Here is a 16,315-nt window from a genome sequence, read left to right on the forward strand (position 1 = left end):
CAACTTCTAAAAGGGCCACACGGTATCTCAAGGCACTGGAATTTCTCTATGCCAAGCAAAGCATGCAACTCCGTATCACATCCAGGAGCGAAAGCTTGAATTATATATTAAACCATTAAATATCGGGGCGGGTGGGGGCAGCATCAAGGACTGTTTTTTACCCTTTGCATAGCTCTGTATAAAGACAATGCCTCCGAAAGTGCTCGCACGCAACACTTAAATCTACTCTGCAAACAGCTGATTGTGTGCGTTATGGGAAAGAAAGCAATTCATGGATCAACCTTCTCTCTCCCTTAGGCAGCTTGCCTTGCAAAGCCTTGCAAATTTCTTTCATTCTCTCAGCAATCTAGTGTGGCTTTTGATTGACAGCAACTCGGAAGTCTGGAAATCCTCTTTCAGTCCCTGATTTGCTTTGCTGTCTTATGGGGCTTGTGGTTTAAGCCAGGGATCCCCAACCACTGGTCCGTGAACCGGTACCAGGCCACGGCATGCCAGCAACTGGTCCGCACAAACAAGCAAAGCCCCATCTGTGGGATGCAGGCAGCACACGAAACCACGCACTCTCCGGTCCATGGAAAAACCTCTCTCCACGGAACTGGTCCCCGGTGCCCAAAAGATTGGGGACCTCTGGTTTAACCTATGCTGCAAGATTTGGTCCGCAATATCTTGGGTGATCACTAGATGGCAAGAAAGGAATACAGAACACACTTTGATGCCACCTAGTGGACACCTGAACATTTTCAGCCAGGACCTGGTAGCTATTTTTGCTGCAGCAACTAAAGCACGGTACATCTCTGTAGGACATTTTGATTCAAAGCAGCCCCCTCCCCCCATCCGTAGGTTTACACATCAGCATCATCCACTTCACAAGGGCACCACAAAGTACGCTTCGAGCTGCGTGGAAGAAAAGCAGGATGCCAGCGTAATATATAAACACTCTTTGATACGGCAAGAGCTATGCCTGGATCGGTTCTACGAACTTTAAATCACTTTCTTAATTGCATTTCCCATAAGGTTTGTTCCAAGGAAATTTTTGCCCTCTTTTTTTAGTACAGTGGGGGGGGGGGAAAGTTTCCAGTCGAAAAAAATGCCCACCGTGATGCAAGGAAATAAAACACTCCTCTGTCATTTTTAATAATTTACCTCTAGCAGATTATCTGACTAGTGTTTTCTGTCTGGATGCAGCGATGAATTCTATGGCTGTGTTCTGCTCCTGGGTGCATTTAAAGCCTGACTGGCTTGACTCAGCAGCGCTGTTGAAAAGCGGATGGCTTTGGGCACTTTTCAATGGCATCATGTGCAGACACCATGACTCCAATCCTGCAGGGAATTGCAGAAAGACAACTTCCTGCAAAGCGTTTTTGGGATTGGAGCCTTAAATGACAAATTGAAGAGAGCTCGAAGAATTAAAGGGAAATGTGATTGATGTTATTTACATTTACACACACACAGTTGCAGGGCTGAGTTCATTTTTTATATAAACGTTTATCCTGCTTGGGGAAAAGATCAGCCTGTATGCTTACACTTGGCTTAATTTTCTGGTCCTTCTCCCAGGATTCCCCCCCCCCTCCCCGCTCATTTTGAATTGCAATCCTTCAAAAGATAATCCAACTCATAAGCCTTGATCTGGTTCCTACACTGTTGAATTAGACATGGATTATCCTCTATTATGTGTAATTCATGGACGGGAATGAGACAACTTGCCCCAGCCAACTCGCCACGGCCAACTCACCATGGACAACTTGCCACAGGAACAACTCGCTGTGGAACCATTGAACAGTTCTGCTGAACTATTTCAAATGAATAAAAAGTTATTTTTTTTGCCACTCACATTCCATTCTGCCCTTCCTTTTGCATCCTTTCTTCAATGATTCTGTTCCACCATTTCTTTGATATTAGTGTAACTCTTGTCCCGCAACAAGTTGGCCGTGGTGAGTTGGCCGCAGCGAATTTTCATACATAGACCCATCATGGGCACGTCTCTCCTCCTGCCCCAAGACCACGTTTCCCAGAACTCAGATTCAAAAATACGACCTCCAGATGAAAAAGTCTGGAGACGTTCCCCCAAAGGGCATCAGTGAAGAAAGATGGGACCATACTCAGCAGAATAGCTGTGTTTACTATGGACCAGAGTTCAGTTAATAGTAGCAGCTAACAAAGGGACCTCGCGGCCAACGAAACATGCTATTGGATGTACAAGAGTAATTCTTTACAACCACGGAAACAAAACAGCAACTGGGAAGGGAAGGAAGGAGAAAGTTAAACAACTCAAGGGTCACAACGGATGTTCTCTTCGCACACCTTTGATAGCAAAAACTGCCTTCGGCACATCTCTCCATGTCTTTGCAGCCGTGGAAACAGAACTAAAGGGTTACCACCGAGTTTAATTCTTTGTGCATCTAGATCAGGGGTAGGCAACCTCGGCTCTTTTATGACTCATGGACTTGAACTCCCAGAATTCCTGAGTCAGCATAGCTGACTCAGGAATTCTGGGAGTTGAAGTCCATGAGTCATAAAAGAGCCGAGGTTGCCTACCCCTGGTCTAGATGTTATAAATGGGATATAACCACCTCCTGATAGGAAGATGTTTTCAACTTTCAACCGTACTTGAGTGAGGAGCGTTTTTGGAGGAGACAGGGCAGAAGATAGAACCATGTCCTCGTCAGGAGCACAAATGGTAAGTACTGTAGAAAGGGAGATCGGCCACAAGCACGGACCTCATCTTAGGATTTGAAAAGTGGCAAGTGAGACACTAATGCGCAGTAGAGGTTCATAGTGTTTTTAAAACAGCCTGGAAGGGAAAACGCAATTTCTCTGATCATTTATGGTGAATACATTTTTCCCCCCCTTCTCTTTCCCAGGGACAAAGAATCCAATTTAGAGACCTGCATCTCTGTAAAAGGTGCACCAATTCTTAGACAAAGAACCTGGCGCAGACCATGCGTTGGTGATGGCCACTGAGAAAGCTTCTGAAGAAGAAGTAGGTTGAGAAGAATCCTAGCTAAGAGGGCCTATCAAGAGCAACCCTTTTTAGAAAGAGATGCTGGGAGGCTGGGATACCTGGATTCAGATAAAAATGTCACTCTCTTAAAATAGGGCATCATGTCTTTGCTGTAGTCAATCCTGCAGCCACCAGAAACCATCCTTGCTTGTGGTTTTCATGGGGAAGCTCTTCTGGAGTCAGCAGTTGAGGAAGTCTTCCCAAAATAATATAGTCTGATAGATAACTACAACTGATCTTGGTCAACAGGCTGAAATAGTATTGCTGTTAATGAAATTGCTCATCAAAGAGAGGAAGATGGAGAACTCAACGGCTCTTATACGTTCTGCCTCTACGTCTAAGCTGCTGTCTGAAACCAGCTGGCCTGCAGATAAAAAGTCTCAACCCCAGCCATGGAAGATGTCCTACTTGGCAACCTCAAGATCCTGGTTCATGCTGCCAATCCCAGTTCTGTAAACTAACACCTTGCACGTTGGAAAAGGCACTAAGTATTGGTCTTACATGACCAAGACAAATCGGCTACAGAATCCGAGACAGAAAAGATACAGGAGGAAATTTGTGGAGGAAGTTTGTGGACCAAATGAAACAAGACCATGTCATGGTGAAGGGACGATGAAGACCAACCGCAAGCCTGCATAGATGGTTCTCGAATTCAGGAAGAGTTGCTTCACAGTTCCTCAAGTTTGCTTATCTGCTGAAATACTCCAGCAATATGTCTGTTCAGACAGTAACATCATCCTGCTTGCTGATCCAAGTCTGGCTTCTCAATCAATTCCGATCACTTAGTATACTTTGGGCGAGAGGAGTCCATTCCCTGCAATATTCTTTATTTAAAACATTTATGTGCCGGTAGCCCTCCACTTCCAACAATTCATTAAGTGACCGTTTGAAGTCACGACGGCACTGAAAAAAGTGACTGATGACCATTTTTCAGACTTATGACCAGTGTAGCATTCCCCACAGTTACAGATTTACATGTGGATGCTTGGCGACTGCTTCACATTTATGACGGTTGCCGTGTCCTGGAGTCATGTGATCCCGCTTTACGACCGCCCGGCAAGCAAAGTCGACAGGGGAAGCCAGGTCCCTTTAACAACCATGTCACTAACTTCACAACTGCAGTGATTCACTTAACAACTGTGGCAAGAAAGGTCACGAAAGGGGGCAAATTTCACTTAACATATGTCTTGCTTAGCCACTGAAATTTGGGGCTCAGTTGTGGCCTTAAGCCAAGGACTGCCTGTATCTGCTTATCTTATCCTGAACCCAATCCGCAATTAAAATAAGTTCAGTATGAAATTGGAGGGATGCTAGCAGCAGTCTGAATGTTCTTAATGCCAGCCTCTCGCTGTTTACGTGATCAGATTTTCTGGGCCATCTCCCTTGAAAAATTAACTCTGTTGCTAAAGGGGACGACTCCTATAACGATAAGAATGGGGTGTGGATCCCCAAGTAGTAATTAAGATATTGCCACGTCTTCTCCTTAACATATAATCTGAAACGGAACAATGCAGTCTGGATTATAAATGTAAATGAAAGCTGCAATGTGGGCAGTATCTTCTACAGCAGGGGTCCCCAACCCACGGTTTGTGGACCGGTACCGGGCTGCGGCATACCAGCAACCGGTCCGCACAAACAAGCAAAGTCCCATCCACGGGATGAAGGCAGCACACAAAAAAAGCACACACCCTCCAGTCCGTGGAAAAACCTCTCTCCACGGAACCAGTCCCTGTTCTACAGGACTCAGATTTCTGTTTTGCTCTAATGAAGAACTTTCTTCCTATTTTTTCCCCCAAGAGAAACAATAGGGCAGGGTTGAAAGTAGGTGTTTATGCTCCAGATTACAGGACCGTTCTAGAAAGAAAGAATTCACAGAATATCCCAAAAGTGCTTTTTCAAAAGACAACCAGACTTCATTTTTGGTTTCACTTCTCATCCAAGAAGCTTCTTCAGTTCTGACTGAATCCATCCCAGCACTTCTTAACACCATCCTTTGGTGATCTTGAATGACTCTGAATCTGCTGCCAGGAGAAGACCTAATTCGTGGCAAACTGCTAATAGCAAACATGGCAGAGATGAAAAGTAGAGGATGAAACTGTTTGGCTAAATATATTCAGATTGGATCTCTCCAGTGCTCGGACTGAACGACGTTTTCCGATTGTTCATATGATGTCTTTTACTTCACTGAGATGGGATATAATTGAAAGAAATATTAGATAATTTTACTTCCACGGTTAAAGCCCTATAATTTCACAGTTGGATCTGGGCACCTGTCACTGAAGTCTTTGAGGGCTACTTCAGCATTCTTCTAAACAATGAACTTGGAACAGAGAAGAGGTAGATTTTAATATGCTGGGCATAACTGCAATTTGTTATTTCATTTCTCTCTCTCTCTGATGTGAATTTTAAGATCTCTCAGCCTACACAACTGATTTAAGTCTTTAGGGGCTTTGAGATACCAACCTCCTAGAACAGATGATTCTTTCAAAGGTCTTCAAGATGTTCTGGAGTCTCTTATAGCAAGCAACAACCCCTACAGGGATCTTTTTGAGTGAGTGCGGTGATTGTTTCTACTTTTGGAACAAGTAAAAAAAAGTAGTAATTTGGGGACCTAGAATCTGTGCTTCTAAAACATTAATGTCCAGCTGATGTGAAATTTTATTCAAGAACTTAAGACTTGGGCATGGTCCAAGAGATTAGGAATGGTCTTCCAGAAGGGTCTTACACAATTTTGTGAACAATTTCAGATGCGGTCCCCTCTTCTCTAGAGATTCTGTGCTATTTATCATGGGAATGGACAAGAGGTACCAAATAAAAAGTCATTGTAGATGATTGTAGGCCTCCAAAGAAATCTTCTTCTTAGCTTTGGTATCTTTGCGCCTTTTTTCAGGCAGAAGGTGGGGATTGAATGTCATTAGCTTGTGCTTTGTTCTGGGTCTTTGCTAAGTTCCTCTCTGCTCCCACTAGAATGTCTAAATGAGTTTCTGTAAAGTCCCCCTTTATAGAAGGGGGACTATAGTGAAGGCTATGGTCTTCCCAGTTGCAATGTATGGCAGTGAAAGTTGGACTATAAAAAAGGCTGAGCGCCAAAGAATTGAGGCCTTTGAACTCTGGTGCTGGAAAAGACTCCTGCAAGTCCCTTGGACTGCAAGGCGATCAAACCAGTCAGTCCTAGAGGAGATCAACCCTGACTGCTCTTTAGAAGGTCAGATCCTGAAGCTAAAACTCAAATACTTTGGCCACCTAATGAGAAGGAAGGACTCACTGGAGAAGAGCCTAATGCTGGGAAAGATTGAGGGCAAGAGAAGAAGGGGACGACAGAGAATGAGGTGGCTGGATGGAGTCACTGAAGCAGTAGGCGTGAACTTAAATGGACTCCAGAAGATGGTAGAGGACAGGAAGGCCTGGAGGAACGTTGTCCATAGGGTCGCGATGGGTCGGACACGACTTCACAGCTAACAACAACAAAGTCCCCCTGTTCTGTAGGAGAAGGAGCTGAGCTAGAAGGTGGGGTTAAAAGTCCCATCAGCGTAGCCACAAGAGGCATATGAGGATTCTCCCTTGAATTCCATTGACGCTTGTTGTTGTTGTTAGCTGCGAAGTCGTGTCCGACCCATCGCGACCCTATGGACAACATTCCTCCAGGCCTTCCTGTCTTCTACCATCTTCTGGAGTCCATTTAAGCTCACGCCTACTGCTTCAGTGACTCCATCCAGCCACCTCATTCTCTGTCGCTTATCTAGCACCAATTTAGCTTTGACCATTACAGGTGCAATAACAAACTCTTCTGGGATTCGAACTCAACAAATGCTCCTGGTTATTAGCACTTGATATGTTCAATGCTGCTCTTGTTTATAGGAAAGATGAAAACCTGGTTGGTCTGGCAGATGTTTCCATTTTCCTCTTGGAGGTGGAAAAGGATGGCCGTTGCTTCCCAACACTGAACCAAGTCTGTAACAGAAGGCAGAATGAAGTCATCCCTAATCCAAGCAACCTTACAGCTGACTCCCAATAACTGCTTATCTGTATGCCTTCCAAAATCCTCCGTGGAGAAGTAGAAGGAAGTAGATAGATCTGGGAAAGGAATCACAAGGCCTTATAGTAAGGCACAGCTCTTAAAAAACATCAGGAAACCAACCAATCCAGCCACTTGCCCAAGTTGGATCATTCTAAGACCGAAATGCTAAGGAAAGGAAAGGTTGATTCAGTCTTCCTACCAAGAAGAGGTTTTTATCCCAAAGATAAAGTCTGACCTCCTAAACTTTGGAGAGAGAAAGGATTTGAGCTTCCTACAGATTTTGAACATCCACAATATTCTGGGTTACAAAATAGCCAGGATGGAATTAAGACAAGGAGGAGAGTTCGTTCAAAGAATGAAGGGCAATTTCCTACTTCTCCAGGTACAATGAAAGAGAAACAGATTAACAGAACGTAAATTTGTGAGATTGCCATGTGGGCCTTTCCCTCTCCAGGAAGAACCTCTGATGTATTCCCCGCATTTTTTCCCCCCAAGAACGTACCACCCCACCACTCTGTTCTCTCTCTTTTAGGCTGTTCCGACTGAAAAAAAAAATATTATTACATATTGCTTCTTTTGTCCCTAATCAGCTTTTTTCTCGGCTGACCAAAAATTGAATTTCACCACCCCCAAGGGCTCCTGGGTTTTACCCTCACTTCTTGAGGTCATAACAACCAGGTCTTGTTGTCTCTTTGGTAAAATAAAACACACACACACACACACACACACACACACACACGCACGCACGCACATACAGGCACGCACACACAAACGTACAAAAGCAACACACTGCCCAATACGCTTCTGGCCCACAACGTCTGGCATGAAAAGTGTCTGTTCAGAAGGAAGCATTGGTGGTGAGCTTTCTGCTCATTGGAAGTTGGGTAGTCCCTTGTTTTTTTTTTTTGTTCTCCTTCTGGTGCCCCCCCCCCTTCTCATACTGTTGTTGCTGGGCCATACCGAAACAAGAGAGGGGACGTGTCTTTGATTCGGACACAGAATCTCCCGTTGGGCCAGGTCTTTTGAAGCGAGAGGGGGAGGAAATTGTTGGGGAGCCACTGTTCCACGTCATCCGATACGAACAGTAATGCAAAGTGGCTCAACTGCTCTTCGCTGTAGCAGACGGAGTTGGTGTTTCCCAGGACTTTGCGCGAGACCTCGTTCGTCTCCTGGACCACTAGCTTCACCACGTCTTCTGCCGACATCTTGTTAGTGAGGGGCAGCTGTGGAAAAAAAAGAGAGAGGGAGGTGAGACAGAGAGGAAGGGGTGAGAGAATGAGGGTATTTTCCAAGAAGTTGCTTAAGAGCGCACAGAAGAGCGACAAAAATGTTGAGGGGACTGGAGGCTAAAACATATGAAGGAATTGGGTAGGCCTAGTCTGATGAAAACAAGGACCAGGAGAGATATGATAGCGGTGTTCCAATATTTGAGGGGCTGCCACAAGGAAGAGGGGGTCAATCTATTCTACAAAGCACCTGAAGGCAGGACAAAGAAGCAATGGATGGAAATTGATCAAGGAGAGAAGCAACCTAGAACTTAAGAAGAAATTTCCTGACAACGAGAGCCATTAGTCAGTGGAACACCTTGCTTCCAGAAGTTATGTGTGCTCCAACACTGAAGCTTTCTAAGAAGAGATAGGACAACCATTTGTCCTGTCTAGAAGATAGATAGAAGACCTCCAAGGTCCCTTCCAACTCTGTTACTCTGTTATTACCTAGATAGTACATTTATCAAATTAGAACCTCGTATTTTTTTTGTTTTGTACTTTCTTACAATGTGTATTCTTGGTTTTTCTCTCTCCCAAGACATTTTGCAAAGCGGAAACTCCAGCACATAGAACCACGTCTAGATGCAATCTCAGACTTTGTCACGAAACTAAGAGACTTCTGCTCCTTCTGGCTTACTGACGCCGAGGAGAAGACCCAAAACTAAAAGAGGGACAGGGCTGCCTCAGTCTTGGGAAAAGCCGTGATTTCCCCGCAAGCATTCCTTCATTCTCAACATTGCACCACGACGCTGATCAAGGGGAACCGGGAATTGAAGGATACCTTGACGCTGCTTTCTTTGGAGAGCCCCGTTTCATATTGAGCGCACACGCGTACGATGAAAGAACCTGGCAACCTGGCCCGGTTTGCTACTTGTTCCGGCTCAGAGGCCTCCCGGAAGGTCTGAGTCCACTCTACTGAACGTGTCCGAAACATAGCCCCCGAGCTCTCGGCGTGCCAATCATGGCTGGAGCTGAAAGCCGACTTCGCTACAGTTGGCACAGGGCTGGAGTGGGCAGCAGTCCTACTCTCTGTCGGGGAGCTGTCCACCGAGCCAGGGCAAGACTTCCTGGTCCCGTGGCAAAAGGGCTTGGGGAAATCCAGACTGCTGGTCCGGACGCAGTAGGCCTGCCTTTTCTCCGTGATGCGCAGCAGTTCGATTTGCCGGCTGGGAAGCACGAAATCGCTGTCGTATTGCTCGGAGAGGGACTGAGGCACCTTAGGAGGCAAGGCGGGCATCTTGAGCTCATGGCTCTGGAGGACATCCGGGGCGCTGTCCCGCAAAGGGCGGGGAGTTCTCCTCCTGTAGCATTCAAGTCCCGAAGACGAGTAGACCAGGTCCAGTTCTCGAGGGCTCTGGGCGCTGCTGGAGTCATAATCGCTGTCGGTAGCTAAGAATACTTCCGAGGAGCCCTCCTCATCCGAGACCCCGTGCGAGTCTGCAAGGAGAAGGTACAAAGGTCACTGCAGCCTCTCTCTCTCTCAAACCCCCCCCCCCCCAGTTTTCAGGTATCTGCCAAGGACAGGCAGTACTCGACTGATGGCCTTTCGTTTAGTGGCTGCTTGAAGTTACAACGGCAATGAAAAAAGCGAGCTACGACCGTTTTCCGGACTTACGACCTTTGCAGCAACCCCCAAGGTCATGCGCTTGGCAGATGACTCATATTTATGACGGTTGCAGTTACATGGGGTCACGGGACCCCTCTCTGCGACCTTCTGACAAGCAAAGTCCATGGGGAAGCCAGATTCACTTAATGACTTTGTTACTAATTTAATAGCTGCAGTGTTTCACTTAACAACTGTGGCAAGGGAGGTCATCAATTGGGGCAAAACTCACCTAACAACTGCCTTGCTCAGCAACAGTAAATCTTGGGCTCAATGGCTTTTTGATTTGGTTCGTTCAAATTTGTAAATTTTGTTTGACAGATAGAGAGACAGAGAGATAGAGAGAGAGAGAGAGAATATATATAGACTGACTTGAGATAGATAGTGATAGATAGACAGAGATAGACAAACAGATGAAGATAGATAGATAGATAGATAGATAGATAGATAGATAGATAGATGGATAGAGACATATAGAGATATAGATAGATAGATAGATAGAGAGAATATATAGAGATTGAGTTGAGATAGAGAGAGAGAGAGAGAGAGAGAGAGAAAGAATATATAGATTGAGTTGAGAGATAGATAGATAGATAGATAGATAGATAGATAGATAGATAGATAGATAGATAGAGATTGAGTTGAGATAGAAAGAAAGAAAGATAGAATATATAGAGATTGAGTTGAGAGATACATATATAGATAGAAAGAAAGTAGATAGACACTGAGGAGAGATAGATAGATGATAGATAGATAGATAGATAGATAGATAGATAGATAGATAGATAGATAGATAAATAGATAGATAGATAGAATATATATTGAGGTGAGAAAGAAAGAAAGTATATAGACTGAGTAGATAGATAGATAGATAGATAGATAGATAGACAGATAGATAGATAGATAGATGGATAGAGAGACATATAGAGATAGATAATAGATAGATAGAGAGATAGAGTATATACAGACTGAGTTGAGATAGATAGATAGATAGATAGATAGATAGATAGAGATGGATAGATAGAGAGATAGAATATATAGAAACTGAGTTGAGAGATAGAGAAACAAACAGATGTAGATAGATAGATAGATAGATAGATAGATAGATAGATAGATAGATAGATAGATAGATAGAGATAGACATAGACAGATATAGAGAGAGATGGAGAGAGAGAGGGAGGGAGGGAGGGAGGATAGAGATTAATCCTACTTTTTCTGGAGAGTTTCAATAGCCAATTTTAAGGCAGAAGTCCACCTTAAAAAGAAGAGGCATCCAACTGGTAGCCTACGAGGTCCCCTGTGAAATCGCCACACACACTCACCAGAGTTGAGCTTACGGCTCATTTCAGGAGACGGGGTTGGTGAGGGAAGGAAGTCCAAGTGAGAAGAGGTCGACTGAGTTGTCTCGTTTTGTGCTGTGCTCGATTCTTTGATGAACCACACAAGTGGGAGGCCACAAGATGGTTGTTTGTACCGGGCATGTTGCAAGGCATCCATCATCCAACGCATTTCTCGCCAAATCTCTTCCATTTGCTGCCCAAGAAACGGGAGCCCAAAGAATCAGACATGAATTTCAGAGAGCTGCGAGACCACACATTTGCCACACTTTGCCTCTCGTGGGTTTCTGGTAGAAACCCCAACGGTGTTCAAAAGCACCATCATCCAAAGCCCAAAGTGGAAGTTACAATGTGTTAAGACGCTCCATTAAAAAGAGGAATGGGTGGTACACGGCAAAGCCAAGCCATTATGTTGGAATGCCGACTGTTAACAGGAACAAAATTACATCAGTGCTTCCTCGATCTCAAACCAGCCTTGATCAGTACTTAACTTGGCTAGGAGTTGTTTTGTACAGATATGCCTCAACTTATGAGAGTTCGTTTAGTGACTGTTCTGAGTTACAACGGCACTGAAAAAAAGTGACTTATGACAGTTTTTCACTCTTTACTACCATGGCAACCTCCCCACGGTCACGTGATCAAAATTCAGACAGTTGCAGCGTCCTGGGGTCATGTGATCCCCTTTTGCGACCTCCCGACAAGCAGTGACAATGGGGAAGCCAGAGTCACTTAAACAACCACGTTACTAACATAACCACTGTGATTTGTTTAACAACGGTGGCAAGAAAGGTTGGAACCTGAGGTAAAACTCACTTAGCAACTGCCTCACTTAACAATAGAAACGTTGTGGTCAGTTGTGATCGTACCGTACTGCGGTAGATTGAGTTGGTGGCATGCTAGCTTTTATGTTTTCCTGCATTTAATTAATGTTTTTTTAATTTCTTTTATATATTTTTGCTTTTTTAAATACACATTTTAGCTTTTAAAAAAAAGTTTTTAACCTCATGTGTTTTATATTTTTTGGCTTTTTTAAAATGTTTTTTAACCTGGTGTATTTTAGACCTTTAGCCTTTAAAGTTACTAACTCTTTATATATTCCACCCGTCGTAGGCTGATCTATGACCGTAAGGTAGATTTCATTTGATTAGTGCGGCCTAGATTCTATCGACACAAACTAGGACTTGCAGCTTGGGCAAGCGGTGAAGTATGTATCGATCCCACATTTTCTGCCTCATATTTTCTGCTTCGTATTGTTGATCGGGATTCTGATCATTCCGATAAGTGGACTAAATATTCTTATGTTGAAACGACAGAAATAAAATTCAGGCCTTAGCGGGCTTTTGGAGTTGTGGAACCTTTGATAAAAGAAACCGCAAGCTCACAGTTGAGCATCTGATCGTAGCCACGCAAGTATTTTTGTAACATCTGCACCTTATCTACCATAAGCCAGGTTCCTGTTACGCAACTAAGTGGAACTAAGAAACCTATGTATCCTTGCTTCAAAATGCATTTGGGGTTCTTCCATCTTTCTGGCAGGACTCACCTTTGTCCGGTGCTAAATAAACGTGTTACCTAGAGAGAGAACTTGGCACTCTGCCTGTTTATTCATGCCAAGCCACACCTGGTTCCTTGCTTCACAATACCTGTATATAATCCTGAACTTGTTGGTGCCGCTGCTTGGCAGTAGTTAGTTCGGAGTCCGAAAAGGCCTCCCTGAGGCTCTGTTGAGATAGGAGCGATTCCAGTTCTAGAAATGCAGATACTTGGCAATACTGGCTAATGAACTCGTGGTCATAAATGAAGAAGTGAACTAGAAAAGAAAGAGAAGGAAGGACGTGGCATGTCACGGAAAAAAAAGAAAAGCATCAAAGAAGCTGATACTTGCATTGATTCAAATGAAAAGAGCCCTCTTATGATTTTTGATCTCTAGTTTAAGTGGCATTTGATGATGGGAGACCGATTTATTGGTAGCTTCAAAACCTCAGCATCGACAGCTTTGTCTGTTAGTCCCAAGGTGCCTTTTTCAAGGGGCAACTGGACGTCCTTGTTTTTCTTTCAAGGCGTTTCGCTTCTCATCCAAGAAGCTTCTTCAGCTCTGACTGGATCGTGGGGCTGAAGAGGCTTCTTGGATGAGGAGCGCAACGTCTTCAAAGAAAAACGAAGTAAGTCCAGTTGCCTCTTGAAAAAAGCGCCTCGGGACAACCATGATCAGGAGGACTGAAAAATCTCCATGGACCTTTGCACATTAGTTATTCATTCTTTCCAGATCGTTTTTCTTGGTTCAAAAAAAAAAACTACATCTTTGTTGTGATTCAGGGTCAGCCTGTGGGTTCGGCAGTTGGGTCGGACGACTCAGAGGAGGAGGGGGGTGTTGAAGACCTTGCTGATGATAGCCCTCAGGCAGGCCCCTCCCACTTGGTCACCATGGAGACCCAGCTGTGTGAGCCTGACAGTGTGGATGAAGATGACCCACAGCTGGCCCTGTTCAAGGACACCCGACGCAGGAGGCAGTCAAGTAGGAGTAAACAGAGGAAGGCAATGGGGCTTCTCGGAAGGAGGCAGAGAGAAGCCACGCCCTGAACTCTTTATAAGGGGAATGTGTGGGGAGGGCTGGTTTGCTGAAAGCAACCGCTCGGATAGTGTTTCAAAGCTCCTGTATCTTGGTTCGTGTCTTGTTTTTGTAGTAATAAATTTGGCAGACGTAATTCCAGCCTCTTGCCGTTTGTAAAGGGGTTGCCTTTTCTGCAGGGCCGGTAGCAGGCTGGTACAGAACAATCTTTCCGTACGAAGTAGGGAGGGCATGCTTCAAAGAGGCAAAAAAAGTAAACTAAAAATCAATCTGAGTCAATTGTAAAAAAAATTGACCGCAGTGTACTAGTCTGAGCTTGGCGTGGGAAAATGCTTCCTTTTCTGGAGAAGAGAGAAAGCACAGTGATTTCATATAAGGAAAGAAAAAACACAGCAAAGTATAGCATGATGGAATCTTGCCTTCAAGGAGGAAGACAACGGGGTCTTAGGACAACTCGCTGTGGCCACCTCGCCATGGCTGAATCCAGCTTGCTGGGGAACAACCGGCCGCATACAATTCCACAAGGGATAACTCGACGCAATCAATGTCATCCGCCATTGGTCCTTCGACCCATTATTTCCATTTTTGTCAGCGGAAGCAATGTCGAAGAAACAGGGCGGGTAACATTTATCACATTGAGTTATCCTGCGTGGAATTGGCCACGGGGAGACGGCCGCTGTGAGACGGCCGCGGAGAGATGCCACGGGGAGTTGCCCACCGTGAGTTGTTCCATTCCGGAGAGAAGGAATGAAGTCCTCCGTGCAGTTGCTCACCTATCTCGAAGATCTGAAGAGGAAGGGTGAGGAAGCCAGACCGAGGTGTATAAGGGTTCTGGCCAGGAGCAGTGCACACATCATCTGAAGGAGGGAGTAGTAGAAGAAAGGAAACCTGCCGTCCAAAGTCCAGAACTTCCTGACTGTACAGCCGGAAATCCTTGGCCTGAAAAAAAATTCAACCATGGAAAATAGTTTTATTGGTGTGAAGTCTTACGTTGTAATTGACTTTCTCCAAGCTCCCAGTTGAAGAGGTATGAAACAGAGGGGGGGGATTCTCATTGCACCACCATATTTATTTTTTTATTGCACACATATTCTCCCTCTTTCTTTGCTGCTAAAATATTGGCCCAAAGTTACTCCAAGGTTACTCCATAACTATATGGTCAAGTGAGGGCCTGAATATAGATAGATAGATAGATAGATAGATAGATAGATAGATAGATAGATAGATAGATAGATAGATAGATAGATAGATAGATAGATAGATCTATCTATCTATCTATCTATCTATCTATCTATCTATCTATCTATCTATCTATCTATCTATCTATCTATCTATCTATCTATCTATCTATCTATATTCAGGCCCTCACTTGACCATATACTTATATATATATATATGATGTAGAATACAAATGCATTTTACTCGAGGTAGGAAGCAAAGGAATTTGAACGTTTACCTACCAGCAGAAGCTAATGTTTTAGTGGCCATTTCCAGGGCTTATTCAATTTCCCCCTGAATTAGTTGGATTGAAGAATGCCCAAATATTATGACAATTTAGGGCTGGTTAATGTTTTTTAAAAAATAAAATCAAATCCCTCCAACAAGAAGTTTTGTGGATTTTGAGCCTGACAAATAGACAAAGGATGTAGATCTGGATTAGTTAATATTTGTAAAGCTGATTTGCTTTAGAAGTGGGGCTTTATCACCGTTCAGGCTACAGATATGAGTCTCAGAAGAAGCTGTTCAATTTTTTATTTATTTTATTTATTTTAATTCCATTTATATCCCGCCCTTCTCCGAAGACTCAGGGCGGCTTACAAGCTTAGCAGTAGCCTTCATTCTATGTATATGCCTGCTTATTAGGGCTTTCACACACACCCCCAAGCGGCATTATTACAAAGTCAGCTTAATTGCCCCCAACAATCTGGGTCCTCATTTTACCTACCTCGGAAGGATGGAAGGCTGAGTCAACCTTGAGCCTGGTGGGATGCGAACCTGCACTAATTGCAGGCAGCTGGTGTTACTTAAGGAGGCATTAGCCCACTGCTCCACCAAGGCCTCACCCCCCGCCCAATGTAATATTTCTGGTCACATAAGTGGTTCTAAAGTTTTATTGTGAATTGAACATTAAAATCTGGAGAGACACTGAGAGCAGATTTGGCTGAATTAATAATTTAACTTTCCCCACAACTGAGGACATGCCTTACTGGCATTGCCAATCATTACAAATGCATACTTATTTATTTGATTCACGTCCCTCGTGTGAAGCTCTCAAGGAGAGGGTTACAAGTGGGTTGTTGTTCCCATGACAATAATTTACATCCTTTTACATGTGCGTTAATTGGATTATTGTTAAATGCACTCGTATCAGGTCATCAAATATCAACAAGGCATCAACAGGATTGACTTGCCCAAGATCGGGGCCACTGCGGCCTTGAAAAGAATCTCCATCAAAACTGCAAAGATGTCAATTTGGGTTCAGCCTTGGTTTTCATAGCTGCAAATTCAGAAGACCTTTG

General features: G+C 44.2%; 1 protein-coding gene across 1 annotated transcript in view; it reads right to left on the reverse strand.

Moving 5' to 3' along the window:
- Positions 1-7,794: 7,794 nt before the first annotated feature.
- The window catches only part of LOC308674056 (ankyrin repeat and fibronectin type-III domain-containing protein 1-like), a gene marked incomplete at its 5' end in the record, with an annotated part of 278,899 nt that continues 270,378 nt past the window's right edge, over positions 7,795-16,315 (reverse strand). The window contains 5 exons of the mRNA XM_081338228.1: positions 7,795-8,242; positions 9,069-9,724; positions 11,213-11,423; positions 12,871-13,037; positions 14,570-14,735. Of these exons, the coding sequence (XP_081194354.1) occupies positions 7,955-8,242; positions 9,069-9,724; positions 11,213-11,423; positions 12,871-13,037; positions 14,570-14,735 (1,488 nt within the window). The 3' untranslated portion in view covers positions 7,795-7,954. The remainder of the gene's footprint in view (positions 8,243-9,068; positions 9,725-11,212; positions 11,424-12,870; positions 13,038-14,569; positions 14,736-16,315) is intronic.

The sequence above is a fragment of the Vipera berus genome (genome assembly GCF_964194415.1).
Source record: "Vipera berus genome assembly, chromosome: 13".
NCBI classification, from domain to species: domain Eukaryota; kingdom Metazoa; phylum Chordata; class Lepidosauria; order Squamata; family Viperidae; genus Vipera; species Vipera berus.